This window comes from Marmota monax, unplaced genomic scaffold (assembly GCF_021218885.2).
Source record: "Marmota monax isolate L192 unplaced genomic scaffold, Marmota_monax_Labrador192_F-V1.1 WCK01_AAM20220418_F8-fsc00281, whole genome shotgun sequence".
In the NCBI taxonomy this organism is placed as follows: domain Eukaryota; kingdom Metazoa; phylum Chordata; class Mammalia; order Rodentia; family Sciuridae; genus Marmota; species Marmota monax.
Window position 1 is genome coordinate 1,086,209 of NW_026693208.1, and position 17,167 is coordinate 1,103,375.

General features: G+C 36.8%; 1 protein-coding gene across 1 annotated transcript in view; it reads right to left on the minus strand.

Annotated features, from left to right (window-relative positions):
* The window catches only part of Ptchd4 (patched domain containing 4), a 201,380-nt gene that overhangs the window by 129,708 nt on the left and 54,505 nt on the right, over positions 1-17,167 (minus strand). Inside the window, exon 2 of the mRNA XM_046456066.2 lies at positions 7,424-7,904. Within this exon, the coding sequence (XP_046312022.1) occupies positions 7,424-7,904 (481 nt within the window). The remainder of the gene's footprint in view (positions 1-7,423; positions 7,905-17,167) is intronic.

A 17,167-nucleotide genomic window follows, 5' to 3' on the forward strand; every position in this document is an offset into this window, starting at 1 on the left:
CAATAAAAAATTAGAGGGTTCTTTCTCTAAAAATGCTTAACAATTACAAAAGCTATCAATAAGTGAATATTTGAAAAGTGCCTACTATGAGTACTTTAGACAATAGCAAAAATACCAAGTAGATCTAGTTCTGTCCTCCATAGAGTCAAAAATCTAGATGGAATGACATGTAGCATAAGTATGATTAAAGAGAAAAGACTGAAGAGACAGGAAGGCAAAACCCATCAATTTCTTCATCATTTGGAAGAATAAGATGAAGGAGGCCCAGAGAGATGACTTCTAGTAGGTTAGAGGTAGGATCTGGACTAGACTCCAAGAATTCTGGCTTCAAGCCTCAAAGAATAGGAATATTTTCACAACATCGGGAAGCATGTCCCCAAAGAGATAATGGTTTGTCACTCAGATTAGCATGACTGCAATTTAACATGGCTGAGAAATAGCTCCAACTAAGCATTCTTGATGTCATAATAAAGTCTTCTTTCTCTTTCTAGCAGTGGGGTTATTTTGGGAAGGATTTTGATGTATTTAATGACCCTAAGTAAAACAGGCCCTGTGCAACATCAACACACTGGGAAACATTTCTAATACCATATTGTAAAAATCATTAAAAAAACACTAACCAACATCAAGACTTAGAGGGCCCACTATATACTAAATACTATGTTGATTCATGCTTAGGGAAATAAAAGTGTTTATGAAATAAAGCTTTGTCCCTATGTCCCTGGCCTTATGACTGGTATGCAGTCTGTGGAATATGGCTGTTTAGATGCTATGCATCTTCTGTGTCTAGGTCAGTCTTGCACCTTTGCCTTGTTCCTTTGCAACACCCATTCTTGGAGTCCTAGGCCACCATATAAGAAGTTCTACTTCTCTGAGACCATCATGCTGGAGAGGTCATATTAAATACTCTCTTCCACAATCCCAGCTGAGATTTTCCTTCAGTGATCCCAGACTTGGTACCAGTCTCATGAGCAAAGAAGCAGTGGCTCTACCCCCAGCTATTCCAGTGCTTGAACATTCAAGTCACCCTCCATCATTAGAGTTATCTCAGCGGAGGCTCCAGACACTGTAGAGGCAAGAGGAACTGACACTACCTTGCCTTTTTCCAGTTGGGAATCTGACACACAGACTCCACAGCATTAGAAAATGGTTGTTTGCACTATTGACTTTTGTGATGTTTGTTATACACCAGAAATAATTAGAACAGAATCTAGCCTAAAATAATTCTCTGATCTCAAAAAGAATTTTAATATTTGACCTTAGCGGTTTTCCACAATGATGATGAAGAGGAATAATATTGTCATTTCCTTTATTGTTTGGTTTAGTTTATGTGGAAGAGGTAGTTGAAGCTCATAAAACAATCCATTTCTCTCTTAAATTTGCTATATTCCCTTTCTGTTGATTTATGGTTGATTCTACTTCTGACTAGTGAAATGTTTTGAGAACTGTATGACTTATAACACAAGGCAGTTAACAAGCAGATGCTGCCTTCTCTAGTCTCTTTTCTGTGTACATGACTGGGAGCCTAAACTCTGAGGCAGCAGAATTGCAAGATGGAGGCATCCTAGATCCCTGAGTCTCTGTGGGAAGAGAGATATCAAAAGGGCTTCCTGATCCACACTAAACTGAAATCTGATCAAGAAATACATCTTTGTTGTGCTATGTTAATTAGACTTAGGGCATTATTTGTTACCACAATATAATCTAGCTGAATCTGAATAGTATGCTTTTCATGATCTATTATTATAGTCATTCATTCACCTATATTGTAAATTCATATTTAATTTTTTTTCTGAGTATATTCAAGTCAGTGCTTTTTCAACTGCTCTACTCAGCTACAGGAAACCTTGTTCACTGATTTTTTAAAATGTGAGTCCTTAGTACTTCTTAGTTATCCTAAATTTTCTTCTTTAATTTCATCTCCAATTTTCCAAGTGACTCTTTCACACTTCCTTCATTTTCCAAAAACCAACACCTCCTTCCCCAAATTTATTCTCAGCTGTTGACTTTCTTCATATTTTACTGACAAAATTGAAGCCACAGAAGAGAATTTACCACATACTTCCACCTCTTCAAGCCCCGATCTGTCAACATATGTCCATATATTTTGCCTTTTATTTTCATAAAGTAGATGACTTATATATGCCTTACCCAAAGTCAAAGACTCCACTCATCTCTAAATGTTGTCCCCTTTCTTTCACTCAATGACATTGCTTCTGTAATTTTCTCCTCTTTCTACTTTATTACAAAGGTTTTCTATCCTGTATGTTTCCATCAGCATGTAGGAATTATTAATTTCCATTTAGTGTGATCTTCTTTCAAGTATCTTTATTCACTATCTTTAGTTCCTCTCCTACAATCTTTATTGAAATTCTCCCTTTAAATCACATTTTTACCTGACCGTTTGCCTAGCATCAAAGTCACCATTGACCTTCACATTGCTAAGTCAGATGGCCACTTCTCAGTTCTCATTGGACAAATTTTCTTATCAGCTTTTGGAATAATTGATACCTTTCATGAAACACATTCTCTACTTTGCTGCTGGGACACTATCTCACTGCCTGATTCTTCTTAGTGTTATCTCCTAAATCATCCTCATCTTCCCAACCTGCAAGCATTAGAATGCTCCAGGGCTCAAATCTCAGACTTCTAATATTTGTCTTTCTTATTACCCTCATCAGATTGCATGGCTTTCAATATTAGCTATATTATGATGAATCTGAAATTTATAGCTCCTGTTCCAACTGACAGATTTTACTTCTCAACACGGTCTATGTACTGTCTTCAGGTAACTCCACATTTCTCGACTGGGATGCCTGAGAGGTAGCCTACTAGAGTAAATGGCAACAGCATTCCCTTAGTTATTCAGTTCTCAAAGCTTGGGGTTACCCTTGATTCCTCTTCTCTTACATGCCATATCTAGTCCTTCAGTAAATCCTTTCAATTCTATTTTTAAATATATATTCTGAGTCTAATCCTTTTTTACTATTTTCACTGCTCCCATGCTATTTTATGCCACTATTATATCCCTAGCAGATTTTGCAAAATCTTCCTAAATAGTCACCCTATAAAACATCCCTTCCCTATTGCAGGCTAATTTGCATAATGTAGCCAAAGATGCCTTTGAAATGTATGTCAGATCATACCCTTCTGTCTCAAAATGCTTCAGAAACCTTACCCAGATTAAACTCTGAAGTACTATGTTCCCAATGCCCTACATGATCTGGCCCCAAACTGCTTCCAGCCCCTTCCCCTAATACTCAGACAACTGCCCACTTTGTTCCAGCCACACTCCTTTTCCAGTCCTTCCTCAACTTCACCAAGCAAGATCCTCTCTTAGAGTCTTTGCAAGTATAGTTTCTCTTCGCCAGAGATACTCTTTTCTCAGATTTCTGCATGAATCTTTCTTTCACTTCATTTAGCTCTCTTGCTTCAATTTTATATTTTAGAAAGTCCTTTCCCCCCCAGCCATCTGCATTCTTTGTGTCTTATCTTGTTCTGTTTATATACTTCAACCACTTATCAACAAAACAGTCTAGCTTATATATTTTTTTATTTTATTGTATTATATTTACCTCTGTAGGTTTAAAACATAAAATCCATGAGGATCAGAACCTGATTAGTTCTGCTCAATGTCTTCTACCACAAAACCCAAATGCCTTGAACATAGTAGGTGCCAAATAAATATGTAAATCAATTAATAAGTAAATGAAGACGGGATTCAGTTTGAGATATGTGAAGGCCTGTATCTGGAGACTTTGGGATCACCTGTAAAAGCCAAGTCACCTCTGTGCACCGAGTGGTGTCAAGTGGACTGAGGTGAGTAGCACAAACTCGGAATGGAGAAAAGGAATTACAGTGAGCCAAGGCCAGTGATGCCCTGGCAACCATCCACAGAAGACCAGCAAAGTACAGCATGAGCCATCCTGGCATCTGTGTGAGATACAAACTCACAGTGCTTCTTCCAGAAAGAGGAAACAATCCACATAAAGTAAATGAAGTGAAACAAATTTAAAAAGACTGACAACAAGTTATAAATTAGGTGAGTGGCATTCTGATGGGCCCATGCTTGGACAGAAAAAGGACATTAGGGTTGGGCTCAATGAAGTCATGTCAAGTGTATTCAAACATTTATTCTAATTTTAAATTAGTATCTGAATACTTTTATAGAGAAATTATATGCACCGATAATTGCCTTCTTTCCTCAATCCAAATCTGGAACATATAATTTGGAGAAATATAAGTTTACTTATGGGAGTAACAAGACAAATTATAAAAAATTGGCACTGACTTTAAAATGTAAAATATTTAGGTATAGGATATATGCTTCTGACATGACACTGGGCATATCAGCTGGAAAAATGACAAAAAAAAAAGGTAGGCTGATGAGTATAGAGAAATAGGTGATGAGTGCAGAGAAATAGGTGGTCAAAGATAAGTCAACCGTGCTAGTGAGTTTGAAGAACAGACACCCTAAGTAACATACCTAGCATTTGGGATGAGTTTTGATAAGAGTGAATGGTTTGAATATTAGTGGCACATATTGGAACACATATTCACTACCTCAAAGATATCCTCATAGGAAGATAGGAATAAAATAGAGGTAAGAAAAATAGTTGGACATTCCTTCCCCTACTGATTTTCAATTATGCAGTTTTGACACCATGTAAACTATAATGCACCAAAGGACTGGTTTCAATGACTATTTGTCTTTCTAATTCCCATTATCAGATTGCATGACTTTAAATATTAACTATATTATGATGAACCTTAAATTTATATACTTTGTTCCAACTGACGGATTTTACTTCTGAACACAGTCTATGTACTGTTTTGTACCAGCAGATATCTATTTGCTAAACTCAATTTATTTGTGTCTAACATCACATTCTACCTCACGACCTTTACAGCAATGTGTTTTCTTGGTCTTATAGCCTATGTGTGTGAGGCTTTGTATGCAAGTCTTTGTGATGTTTTCCTATGCTGAAGTATCTCTCCCTTTTTCTCAGAAAGGCAACAAAGGAGACTAGAGGTTTGAGGAGAGTACATACCATAAAAGTTTTTATAAAGAAACAATCAAATTCTAACTTCAGTAGAATAATAAAATGATATTGTAGGATCCTCAAAATCTAAAACTGAATAGTCCAAATTTTCCATTTTATATAAAAGACCTGAAGAAAAAGATCATAAATAACCACCTAATAAAGCACACAACGTTATTAGAAAAACTGGAATGAAAACCCACGCCTTTTTACCCTGTGGAGCATTCCTTTCATTTCACCAATTCTCAATCCTGACATCTTTACTAGCTACAAAGATTTTATATACAAAACAAACTTCCCCTTGATCAAGCAAAAATCTTAAATATATGCTTATAGGTCTTTCATTGCTATATTTTTAGAATACAGTGAAATTTTCTTTTCAGAATTGCAGGAATACACACACACACACACACACACACACACACACGGATTCCTAAGGTGTGAACCTACACAAGCCAGGTTGATTTATGATTTTAAAGATTAGCGGGAGAGATGCAAAGTGTGTTATGGGATCTGGACTTGCCCCTCAGCATGACTTTCAGCATTCTTGTTGTTTGTTTAAGGAATAAAATTACCACTCTGACTTGGTAGAGCCAACATTACAATTCAGTATAAGTACAGGTAGCTTTTCTTTTTATTTTTACAGAATATGTAATTGTATCTTTACTTGAAAAGTCTTTCCATTACTCAACTAGTTTGCCACCTGTTTTAGAAAAAGCTTTAGTAGGCTCTAAGGTATTTAAGTTGTCAACCTTAAGTGGTCCATGTTCAGTCTGAATCACACTGCATGATTCTTATAGATCTTAGATTATTATTTCAAGTCATGAGACTAAGTTAAAAAGTGCACAAGTATAAATGGTTCAAACCTACCTAGATTCATCTTTATCCCTAATGACAAAAATTTCTCATATAGTTCTTTGGAAAAAAGAAACACACTTTATTAATAGGATGAATATGTATCTAGAAGTGATACAAAAAATCCAGGAAGACTCAATTTATTGAAGCTGTGGGCTGTTCCCGCTCATCACTGAATTTACCACCACTCATCCTACCAAGTTAACTACTAAAACATTTTAGTACTTGGTAAGTGTTGACTATGTGTGATTAACTTTAATTATATTCTATTACATTTGAAAAAAAACAAGTATGTGAAGACATAATAATTATTATTCTCATTTTATACAGGAAGAAACTGAAGCTTTTGGAGATGGATCAACTTAATAGGGATATAATAATATTGAGTTCCCAGATAAAAGAGTTTGACTTCAACACCTACAATAGAAATCCTCTTTGTGGTGTTATTCACAAAATGTTTGCTAAGGTGAAAAAAAAGTGTGTGTGTGGGGGGGGTGCCTGGTCACCTAAGATCCCTCTGATAACACACTTGCATCTTTTCCATTTAATCATCAAAAACTAATTTACAACTGATATTAAGCTGGGGACTCAAAAGCAATTATTTTGTATCTGAAGACTCTTGCTCATGTCAGTTCACCACCTTGAGGCACACTGTAAATTGTTTCATGCAGGGATTTACACTACTCCTAGCAAAACCCTCGGCAGCCATACATGTCACCCATCTCTTTTCATTTCTAGTCTGAGACATTGGTCTTGGTTCTGATTCCTCACTCATTTTTATTGCCAGACTTTATTTTCTTTTTTACAACGACACACATGCATACAACACCCGCACATGTACAGTTGGGAGATCATTTACATATGGTTGGGAAGAAGGTATAAGAGTGACTGAGGGAGCTTATTAATTATTTTCACCAGAGATTAAAAGACTATATGAATTTTTCCTATTTAAAAGTCTCTCTTTAGAATGGCAAAGGTCTAAACTTTCACTTTATAGAGAGGATAGGTCTAAGTTTTCACTCTATATAGAGGTGAGGGGATGGGAGTACATTTTCTGCAAAAAATTTTGAAATTGATGAAAATTTACTTAAGTTCCTTGAGTTTAGGACCTATCAGTGGTTCTCTGAATTTTCCTCTCATGATGGTTGTTCTTCACTAGCATTAACTTGAGGATGCCCATGATAAGAACCACAAAATTTTGTTTGAAGTAGATCTTGGATCTCCTTAACTCAGTTTCCTCTAATACCTGACCTATCATCTTTGAAACAACTGAGTAGAGAATTCCAGTGCTGCAAACTTAAAAACATTTGACAGCATTAAATTAAATGGGAAGATGGTTTTATCATTCTGGGAATTTCCTGAAAGGCCCAAGAAGGTGAAACAGACACAACCCCAAGTAAGATTTTACACAGTCACACAGACACACCGATGCAAAATGAAAACAGATTTCCACCTGAGAATTCAAGAAATGTACTACCTTGCCCCAAACCGGTAAGAATCCGATTACCACAAGGATGGATAGTTACCCATGGCGAAGAACGGGATTCCCAGCAAGGTGGAGTTGTACTTTCCATCCGTGATGAAGAAGATCCCTGCTGCAGTGATGATGGAGATGCACACTGTGAGCACCCCCAGGAGGCCCAGGAAAGGCTTACTGCGCAAGCAGTCCTTCATGGAGCTGGAGAGGGTGGCTGTGGTCAGGATCAGCACGAGGCTCACCAGGACCTTACTTCTGGCCAGGATGCTGGTCTTATGAAAGTCTCTCCAGAGGCTAAAGGATGCTAAAGAGTGCAGTTGGAGGTCTTGGTGCTCCTCCTGAAGCTTCCTCATAAGCTTACAGAACTCATTCTCCCACTTCTCCCCTATGAGGTCTTGGGTGGCAGAGCCATAGGTCTGGAGGTAGTAGGTGATTTGAATGGCTCTGGCTGACTTGACCCGCTGGTCCTTGCTGTTTGGCACTTCCACTACCCCGCCCAGTTGGTGTCCAATAAAACTGTTCCTCCCATCCTTGAAAAGAAAATGGGAGACTTAAGTTACCAGAAGGATGCACATTCCAAGGGACAGTTTCTTACTCTAAGTGAAGGAGCACAAGGAAGGCAAAGAGAGGTGCTAATTGTGGAACTGATGTGGGTGGAGAGGCAAGTCCAGATCATATATTCAACCTTTTTTGGAGCTATGTGGGATACCATGCATGATGATCAGAATTAGAAAAGATGCAAAGAGTACTACAAAGCTACACAAGACTCACCACATGCATAGGGAAATGTACATGAATACTGTTATTTTGATTTCCCCAAATACCCTTATTCTAAATATTTCCTTCCATAGCAATGTTATAACTCCTTAATGGAGGATCAAGTTTATGATTCAGTTTTAATCAGAGGCATTGCAGGAGTTAAAAACATTTAAAAAATTGAATTATCTTTTCTATAACTAGAACCTTCTAGGGTTCTATACATACACCTACACCAACACACCCATACAAACACACCCACTCACACACATTAATACCTTGTTTCTCTATAATCTGGCAATATAATTTCATAGTTCAGAACAATACAAAAATATTCTTTCTCACAACTAATTTAATGATGTTGATGGGTTTCCTCAATATGTTCACTCATTATCATCTTCCCTCCAAATACCTGCCTTAGATACAGATTGATCTTTCCCTCTAGATGATTAGTGGACAAAACCCCCAAATGAAACTGATAAGATTTTCAGGAATGATTGCCAAAAGTTATCTGAGTTTCAGAGTTTGACATGGTGTAATATAGGCAAACTCATGAGTAAGAGTTTGGTAGGAGAAGCAATCATTCCTCCTGAGTGGACATGGAGTCCCTTAAACAGGTTCCCAACAGAAATTCTCATCCCATGTGCCTCATCACTCAGGAAGAAATTCCTGACAGCCATTACCAAGTTTTAGACCACCTGGGAATTTTATTTTTGCCACAATTGTCATGTGCTTCAATGGCAATGGTTGTCAGAATGTAGAATCTGGTAGCAGAAAGCAAGTTGAAAGACAGCTTTAAAAATATGCTGCAGGAATTGAGTGAGAATAGGAACTAAGGTGAACTTATGTCACAAGTAGAATGTGTGTGAATTGGATCAGGCAAGATGCTCATCTCATGGGGATATAAAAGGGTAAAGTCAGGACAGGAAAGAGTTCTTTCTACAGAGGACAGTGGTAAGGCAAAAAAAAATGCAGTAGTGTGCTAAGCATGGATGTCTTCACAGAACCATGGGGCATCTTGTACACATGTGAAATAATTATTGGGGGCTTGTTTAATCCAGATATCTATGTCTGAGGCACGTATTTGTATTTGTATTTTTAACATGCACTAAAGCAACTTTAATATTTGAGAGTCTGTTGCAAACACAAAAAGTTTAAGAAGTTTACAGAGAGTACAAATGCTGGTAGTAGGATCATCAAGAATTTTGATAAGTTCCATAGTTACTCCATAGACCCATTTTAAATAATCACATTAAATAATTAAAATCATCTCATTAGTTCAAATTGACCAATTCCAAATGAAAATGTATTTCTAGTAAGTAAATTTGATTTAAAGATTTTTTTTTTCTGCTGGGTATCTTCCACTACCATGGCATTTTTGTAATTTCCCCTTTTCTTCTCTTTAAAAAAAAATCAAATTGAAAGTTTGGCTGTAGGTTCCCAAAGTTCTCTCTTGATTAAATCTTTTGGAGTGTTCCAGCAGAAAGATGGGCAAACTTTGAAGGAGGCAGGAGCCTTCCCCCAGAATCGAGAGATTGTATAATCATTTGTACTTGTTCAGTAGATCCAAATTGTTCCTCAATTAGGCTTGATTATTTTTGTTTTATGCTTGATATAATTTTTGGCTCTGCCTTTCTGTTTCTGTGAAATCCCTTCTTTGGCGCAGACTTGTGCTTCTGAGGGAAAGTATTTAAAAAGCATTTTATAAGTATTTACTTAAGAATGTGCACTTTTGTCTGTCTTTACTCATTTCTGTCATCACAAAGGTTTCTCAGGGAACTTTAGCAGCAGCATGGAGATTATTTCTCCCTTAGGCCCCATTTGGAGACTACAGTGGATCAAAGAGGGTGCTGGTAATGTGTCTGGGAAAAGTCAAAGCTTTAAAGAAGACAAATATAGATTTTTAAATAACAGAACTTTGTTGACTTTGGATAACTGCTAACCTCCCTTTTGAAGTTGCTGAAGTTCCATTTTTTTTAACAAAAATAGTTTATAAAAGGTATGCTTCCATCCTATCTTTGTTCATTATACTTAAATAAATGTAACAGAATGAATTTCCCTCTCATATTCAGATCTTCTTTATGTACCTGAGCAAATTAAATAAATTTCTTTGGGTATTCTGGAATCTAAAGGCTCCATTGAAGAGTTACAACATGTATATACATTTTAAGACACTATTTATATGGAAATCTTCTACTATTTCATAAATGTGGCAGAAGAGTTTCTCTGTTCATGCTAATTCTTAGAAACTTCTAAGTAGGAGAAACAAAGAACAAATGCAACAAATATTGTAATTACATTTTTTTTTTTAAAAATGTGTATTAGTTTCTTTTTTTTTTTTTAATATTTATTTTATTTTTTTTAGTTATCGGCAGACACAACATCTTTGTATGACACAACATCTTTGTTTGTATGTGGTGCTGAGGATCGAACCCAGGCCGCACGCATGCCAGGCGAGCGCGCTACCGCTTGAGCCACATCCCCAGCCCAAATATTGTAATTACATTTTGGGCAGAACTTCTGGACTCTAAGCCATCCAGTAGGATTAGTGGAGAGAATGAATGATTAGGGTCCATATGACTCAATTTGCAGCAAACAGCTCACACTAATTGCATATTAAACCCATAGCTAGTTAATTTCCCTTCTAAATTTCAGTTTTCTTATCTGTAATAGAAGCAGATATGTAACTATGAGGAAATGTTGACATGATGTTGAAGTAAATTTGCAGCTCTATTTCTAGGAAAATATGACCTATATAGATATTTTGAAGAGATCTGAGAGTCAGGAATTGGTATTATAATTAATAGAGGCATGAATTGCTTATTTCACATCTTGCAAGATCTTACCAGTGACAAAGAAGAGCTGCTTTGTTTAAAAAATGAGCAAGCCTGGAGACTTAGAGAAGGAAAATCTGTTAGTCAAGGTGATGAACCATGGGTTTCAAACCAGATCTTCTGTTCCAAGTCTAATCCTTTCTAGAATCCTATGGGAATCAATCAGGGGAACCACTTCAACTCCTGCTTCTCATAAATACTCTTTGTGATTAAAGCTTATCTTACTCATAGATTCCCCTTTTCCAACATGTTTCCAACTAAAGCAATTACCTACCATTTAACACATACATTTTCAACTTCTTCCTCCCAAAGGGACTTACTTCTTACACAAGCTTCAAGATTCCTTTAAGTGCAGAAATCACCTTTATGTTCCAATGAAGAGAAACCTTAAAATAAAAATATGACCAGATGGCAACATGCTGTTTTCAATGAATCCCTATTTCAGTACATTGCTGAACTGGACTGATGTCAATAACATGAGATGAATTTAGGGCCCTAGTTCATATCCATGTCCAATTCTGCTCTTCTTCAATCTGTTCTCCAAAGTATAGCCAGAGTCTACTTTAAACAGGATCACATCATTTCCATGCCCCAAACTTTCCACTGGCTACCACTTGCTCTAAGAAAATAGGACCCTCTACCTGGCCTGCAGGGCCCAGCAATGGCCCATGGCTGGAGGAAACGTCTGACTTTGTCTCCTATCCCTCTCTTCTCCTCTTCTAGCCTCTCTTCCTACTCCTTAAATGCAAGTTAATTTCCACCTTACTTTGTATTTGCTGTCCTCTCTGCCTGAAATATTTTCTTACATTGGTCTTATAGTCAAGACTACTTGCTGCCATGGAGGTCCTAGCTTTGAAGAAACTATGTGAATTACACATTCTCAAGTGGGCACCTCCTTTCCTGCGCTCATTCTATTACATAGCCCTATTTTTTATATTCCTGATAATTATTCCCATCTAAAATGATCTTATACAATTACTAAATTGCTCCTTTTTTGTCTCCTCTGTGAGAAGATACACTTATTGAAAGCCAGCATTTTTCCTGTTTTTCTCACTAATAACTTCCCTATCCCTAGAACAAGGCTGTTCTAGAACATTCCCTAACCTTTTTTTAACTGAGTGAATTCACCTTAAGGTGTTAATTACTAATCATAGGTTTTTGGTTTTTTTTTTAAAGACTGTTTGACTAAGGTCAGAAAATAAAGAGACACTTTTCTCCCTTTTTCTATCTTCTTAGTCTGAATAACATTTCTTCAAAATATGTTCCTGTTCCATTTTCACTGTGAATTAAACAAGTGTGGTAAACTAGTCAACAGACAAGGGAACTGGGGAAAAGCTAGGGGAAAGGATTTGCATGCACCATCCTCTGAAGTCAAAGGATGGCATCAGACACCCAAGAAATGGAAGAGGGTGGTTGGAGAGGGAAGCAGGGCTCCTTTAGTTTTCCTTCAGTAAGGGCAGCAGAAAGCTCATTAAGGTGCTGGGATTAATTGTCCTTTAGTGAGAAATGACTGGTAGGTTGTAGGCAGGGGAATGACTTTATTTCCTTTTTTGTAATGCTTACTTTCATTGTGCTGTGGGAAAGGACTTAGGCAGTAGAGAGGACCCTGAAGGAAAGAGCAGTTAGAAAGCTCCTGCAGTATTTTAGTTTCTTAATGCAGCATAAGAAAATGTCAGTGGAGGCAGTGTCTGGCAGGTAAATTGTTCCAAGGTGAATCAATAAAAGTGCAGGTCATGATGCTATCTCATGGACATGAAGCATCTCAACACATTCTCTCTCCAGCAATTTAATATAGAAAAAAAAATTCTTGGATCCTTTAGCTTTTATTTAGATTAAGATTACTACTTTGTCGCTTTTAAAATCACCCCTACCCAAACCACATTCTCCAGCAAAAAGAAAATTAAACTCTTAGAGATAAACTCAATGAATAAATTCTTAAAAAATGAAGACTTTAGTGCCATAGGCAGTTGTGCAGAGAAAAAAATTACTTGATGATGCTTGGATATGATAAGGGAGCAAGTGTAAAATTTGCTCAATATATGTGCTAGGTTGACATTCAGATACTTTCTGTGACTGCGAAATAATTTGGCAGCACAGTTCCTGTCCAAGGCAATTGTAATTCAGATTTCATTGATTTTTGATGAGGCAGACACGGCGAGAATATTGGAAACTTTTATATGGTCAGTTCTCTTTTATTCCTAAAAAGAAAATCTTCCTGTGTGATAAATGGTGACATATTTCAAAGAATGATAAGGCTTTGTTTGTTTGTTTGAAAAATATTTTTCCTTAGAATTATTCCTAGCTTATATTTCTTTGTTTCATTCCCCAATGTCAAGTGTATACACAAACTAGGAGTAAATGAAACCACTGGTTATCTTGATTTTCCTTTCCAGCATTTCATATTTAGTAGAAATAAGCAAATAATAAGAAAGCACATTCCTACAAGGAATTTATTTTTAAAAAAGAATCAAAAGTCATTTTCAAAATGAGGACTTTAAAGTATTAAAATGCCCCAAATAAAGAATAAATTAAATCTATTTTGTCACAGTGCTAAGCTAGGAAAATGTAGTAGTGTGTTTCAGATATTTTTCAAAGAGTAAGGTTAAAAAACAAGGTTTCTGTGCTGCTGAAATAAAATAAAACTTTAGCCAAACAGAATATGAAATAAGTTAAACAAAGCACTCTGGCATATCAATGAACTGAGGCTTGGCTGGAAATTTTTAACACACGTGGCAGACATGGTTCCAAGATTCTGGAACTTTATTTGCATTATTTTCAGCAAGTCTTCCAGTCACTCTATGAGGAAGTGCTAAACTGGAGGTGCTGCAAGTCACCAATGAGGGCCTGGCACTTCGAGAAACCATGCAAGAAGAGTAAGTTCAGGTAGCTATGAAATAGCATCATCATTTGATTTCTGTTTCTGGCTCCAAGACTCATGTTCTTAACACAACAGCACATATATTTGGATAATTTATGAATATACTTTGAATGAGAGGAGGTGAAATATACTGGTTATGTACACATATTCAAGAAGTCAATTGTCTTGTCAAGTCCCAGCCACGACACCAGTAAGCCGTGTGGGTGTCTTAAGCTCCCTACACATCAGGCTTATTATTGTTAAAACAAGAATCAGAAGGCATTTTAAGGACCAAATGTATTAATGTATATGTAAAGTATTTAAATAGTACTCGGAAGGATTGGGTATTATTCTCATTAATATAAATCACAAATGAAATATTTAAATAATACAGTTTATTCATTTAGCCATCTAAGATTATTCCATATCTCCCAGCAAATGTCTATAATGTGATGGAAAAAACACAGGGCACAGGACCAAGTCACCTGGTTTTAAGAGGACAAGCTGCTTGACTTCTCTGAATGCCAATTCCCTCCTTTCCAAAGTACAAGGTTTGGCTCCTATTATCTCTAAAGTTCTGATTTGCTCTTCAATTAATGATTCACTGGCAGTAAAGTTATCAGACACCACAAAGTATGCTAGAGAAACCTGTGTTAGACAGGGTAGGGGGTAGAAATAAGAAGGAAGGGGAAACGCAAGATGACCTATGTTCGTTTCTATAGAAACAAGAAGCTTTTTATCTTTTTTCTAAATCTGGACCCAGTTGCTTCTTCTCTTTCTTCGGGTAATCTCCAGAGAAAATTCTCCTCAAATGGAAAAAAATATAAGGACTTTGCTCCAATTTATTGAGATAAAAATCATCTCTCATTAGCCCAGATTTTTATATTTTAAATTTTTTTCTATCTTCAGATCTCTGTTATTATTCTTTTTACTGCATTGATTTGCATAGTACATAACAGCATAAATACATCAAATTTCTTCTTTTTTTCCCCAAAATTTTTATACAAATTTACTAACAATGTGTAGAAGTAGAGTTAAACATCTGCATTAAAAATGAGCCATATAAAAACTACCTTTTCTGTTTTTCTGGAAATCCTATTAGCAATCCTGTCTATCCATAAAATCTTTATAAAAACCATATTACTATTCTTAAGTACATCTTTCACAAAGGGATCATGGTCATTACTTGAGGCCAAGTAGTTCCTATCAAAAAACACTTAGCTCTATTGCTGTCCTGCATTATGGAGGTTGGCCATCACCCACATGGGAGCATTTGAGGTAAAGTCCCTAGGTACAGTGACCCCCTTTAGTGGAGATCATTTCTTCTGAACTAAGAAACTCTATTCTAAAAAGGCTCAGGTTACAACTACAGGCCACATAAGAAATGTGACACCTGTGCCCTTAGCCCCTCTAAGTGAAAAATAGATCAGTCTGACAGCCCAGGGAGACAGACCTCCCAGCAGAGCTCACCACGCCCTGCTGCAGTGGTAAAGTTGGGGAAGTTGGGAAAAGCTCAGGCCCTGCAGATGTCTACAGGAGGCACCAGTATGGCGAGTACCTGAGTGTACCCAGGATACCAAGTGGAACCTGGCAAGAAGGGCAGAATCATCCATTGTTCAAAAAATATTCAGAGCACAAACTCCATTCCTGATGATTCTTCTGAGGAGAAACTGATGAACAGCTACAGTTAACTTCAAAGAGCTCTGGAAGACGAGGTGGGGAGAGTAGATTGGCATTATAACACACACACACATATATATGTACTGGTGAACATATGCTGTTAAGGGAACACCAGAAAGGAATCATCTAACCTAGGAGACACTAAGAAGGCTTTCCAAGCTGGTGGCCTCTTATCTGACACCTGAAGCAATAGTAGTCATTATTCAAATAAGGACGAAGGATTTGATTGCTGCAGATGAATAGTCTTACAGGCAGAGGAAACAGCATGCATGAGCCCCAGAAAGGACAGTAGGTATGTTGTGCTCCCGGGACTTAAAGAATGACTGGAGTGTACAATGTGGAGGCTGGCTGATGCAGAGATTGGGATTGGTGATGAGTACAGAGATGTGTTTATTCAAAAGCTCTTTTTTAAAACTAAATTGTAAAAATTAACTTCTGGTGTGCCTTGGGATGGAAGTGGACACTAGAAAGGGTGTGTGTGTGTGTGTGTGTTTATAAATATATACATATATTCATATCCCAATTATCTAACATTGTGTAAATTAACGATATATATATATATTTCAGATCTTATGGAATGCATACTATTCTGAAAATAAATTTTCCCCACAGCCAAGCTTCTTCCAGAGAATTACCTTTCTGGAGTGCTGAAGGCATCTTGGAGAAAAATTTACTTCTCAGAGGTGTGAGAGTCATTGGAAGTATTATACTAATTCTAATGATTCCCATCACTCCAATAAATTAAAACAAATAATATGTATCGAGGATCTGGGAAAGTAGATTGCTAGTTTGGGTGCAGAAATAACATAAAGACAAATGAAGGGAAGATAAAGTCTCCTCCTTGGAAGAATTTATGCTGTTTTTGTAGAAATAAAGCACATAAACATGATGGGAAGAGGATAAAGTGTCAAGGAACATGGCAGTACAGAAACCTGGTAAAAAATCAAGATAAGTACTAGGGAAAAATTACATACAGCATGATCCCAACCATGTAAAAATAAATATGTACATATAAACATTCAAAAGAAATGCATTTGGTGTAGGTTTACAGGTCATTCCTGTGTTCTTGATTAGATTGTTTTATATTATCTTGAAAAACTTTCCTTGACTCAACAGAATCAATAAAAGTACACGTGTTAGTGGAAGTGACTAAAGGTGAATTGAAGAGGTGAGATAAGTTATGTATGACATCTAGTCAAATTTCCCTTAGTCAGTGGAGGAGGAAGGAGGACCCAGGACTTCTTCAATACCTAACTCAGTTCTAGGCAATCTGCTTTATAGCTCTCAAGTCAGCTAGAGATGGGGCAGTTCATCCTTCCTCGTGAAAGACTTCAATTTTGCCTTTTGAGAAATAATGAATGAAGCATTCTACTTAAAGTTACAGGTTGGTAACTGCTAACAGATTCCTGGTTGCTAAAGACAGGGTCAAGTGCTAACACTCAGCTCCTGAGCTGATCCGAACTTGCACTTGGCTAACTGATGTTTTCTCTTCAAAGAAAAGATCATGGGGGCATTTTTATTCAAAGGAACCTATTTTGATAATTAATACATGTTGCTGTTTGCCATTTTTAGTATCTGTTTTATGATTTCAACTAGCCATTCAAGTTCATTGAAGATAGGGAAGGAAGATGGTACCTTTTTCAAGCTAAAGGAAACAAATATGGGA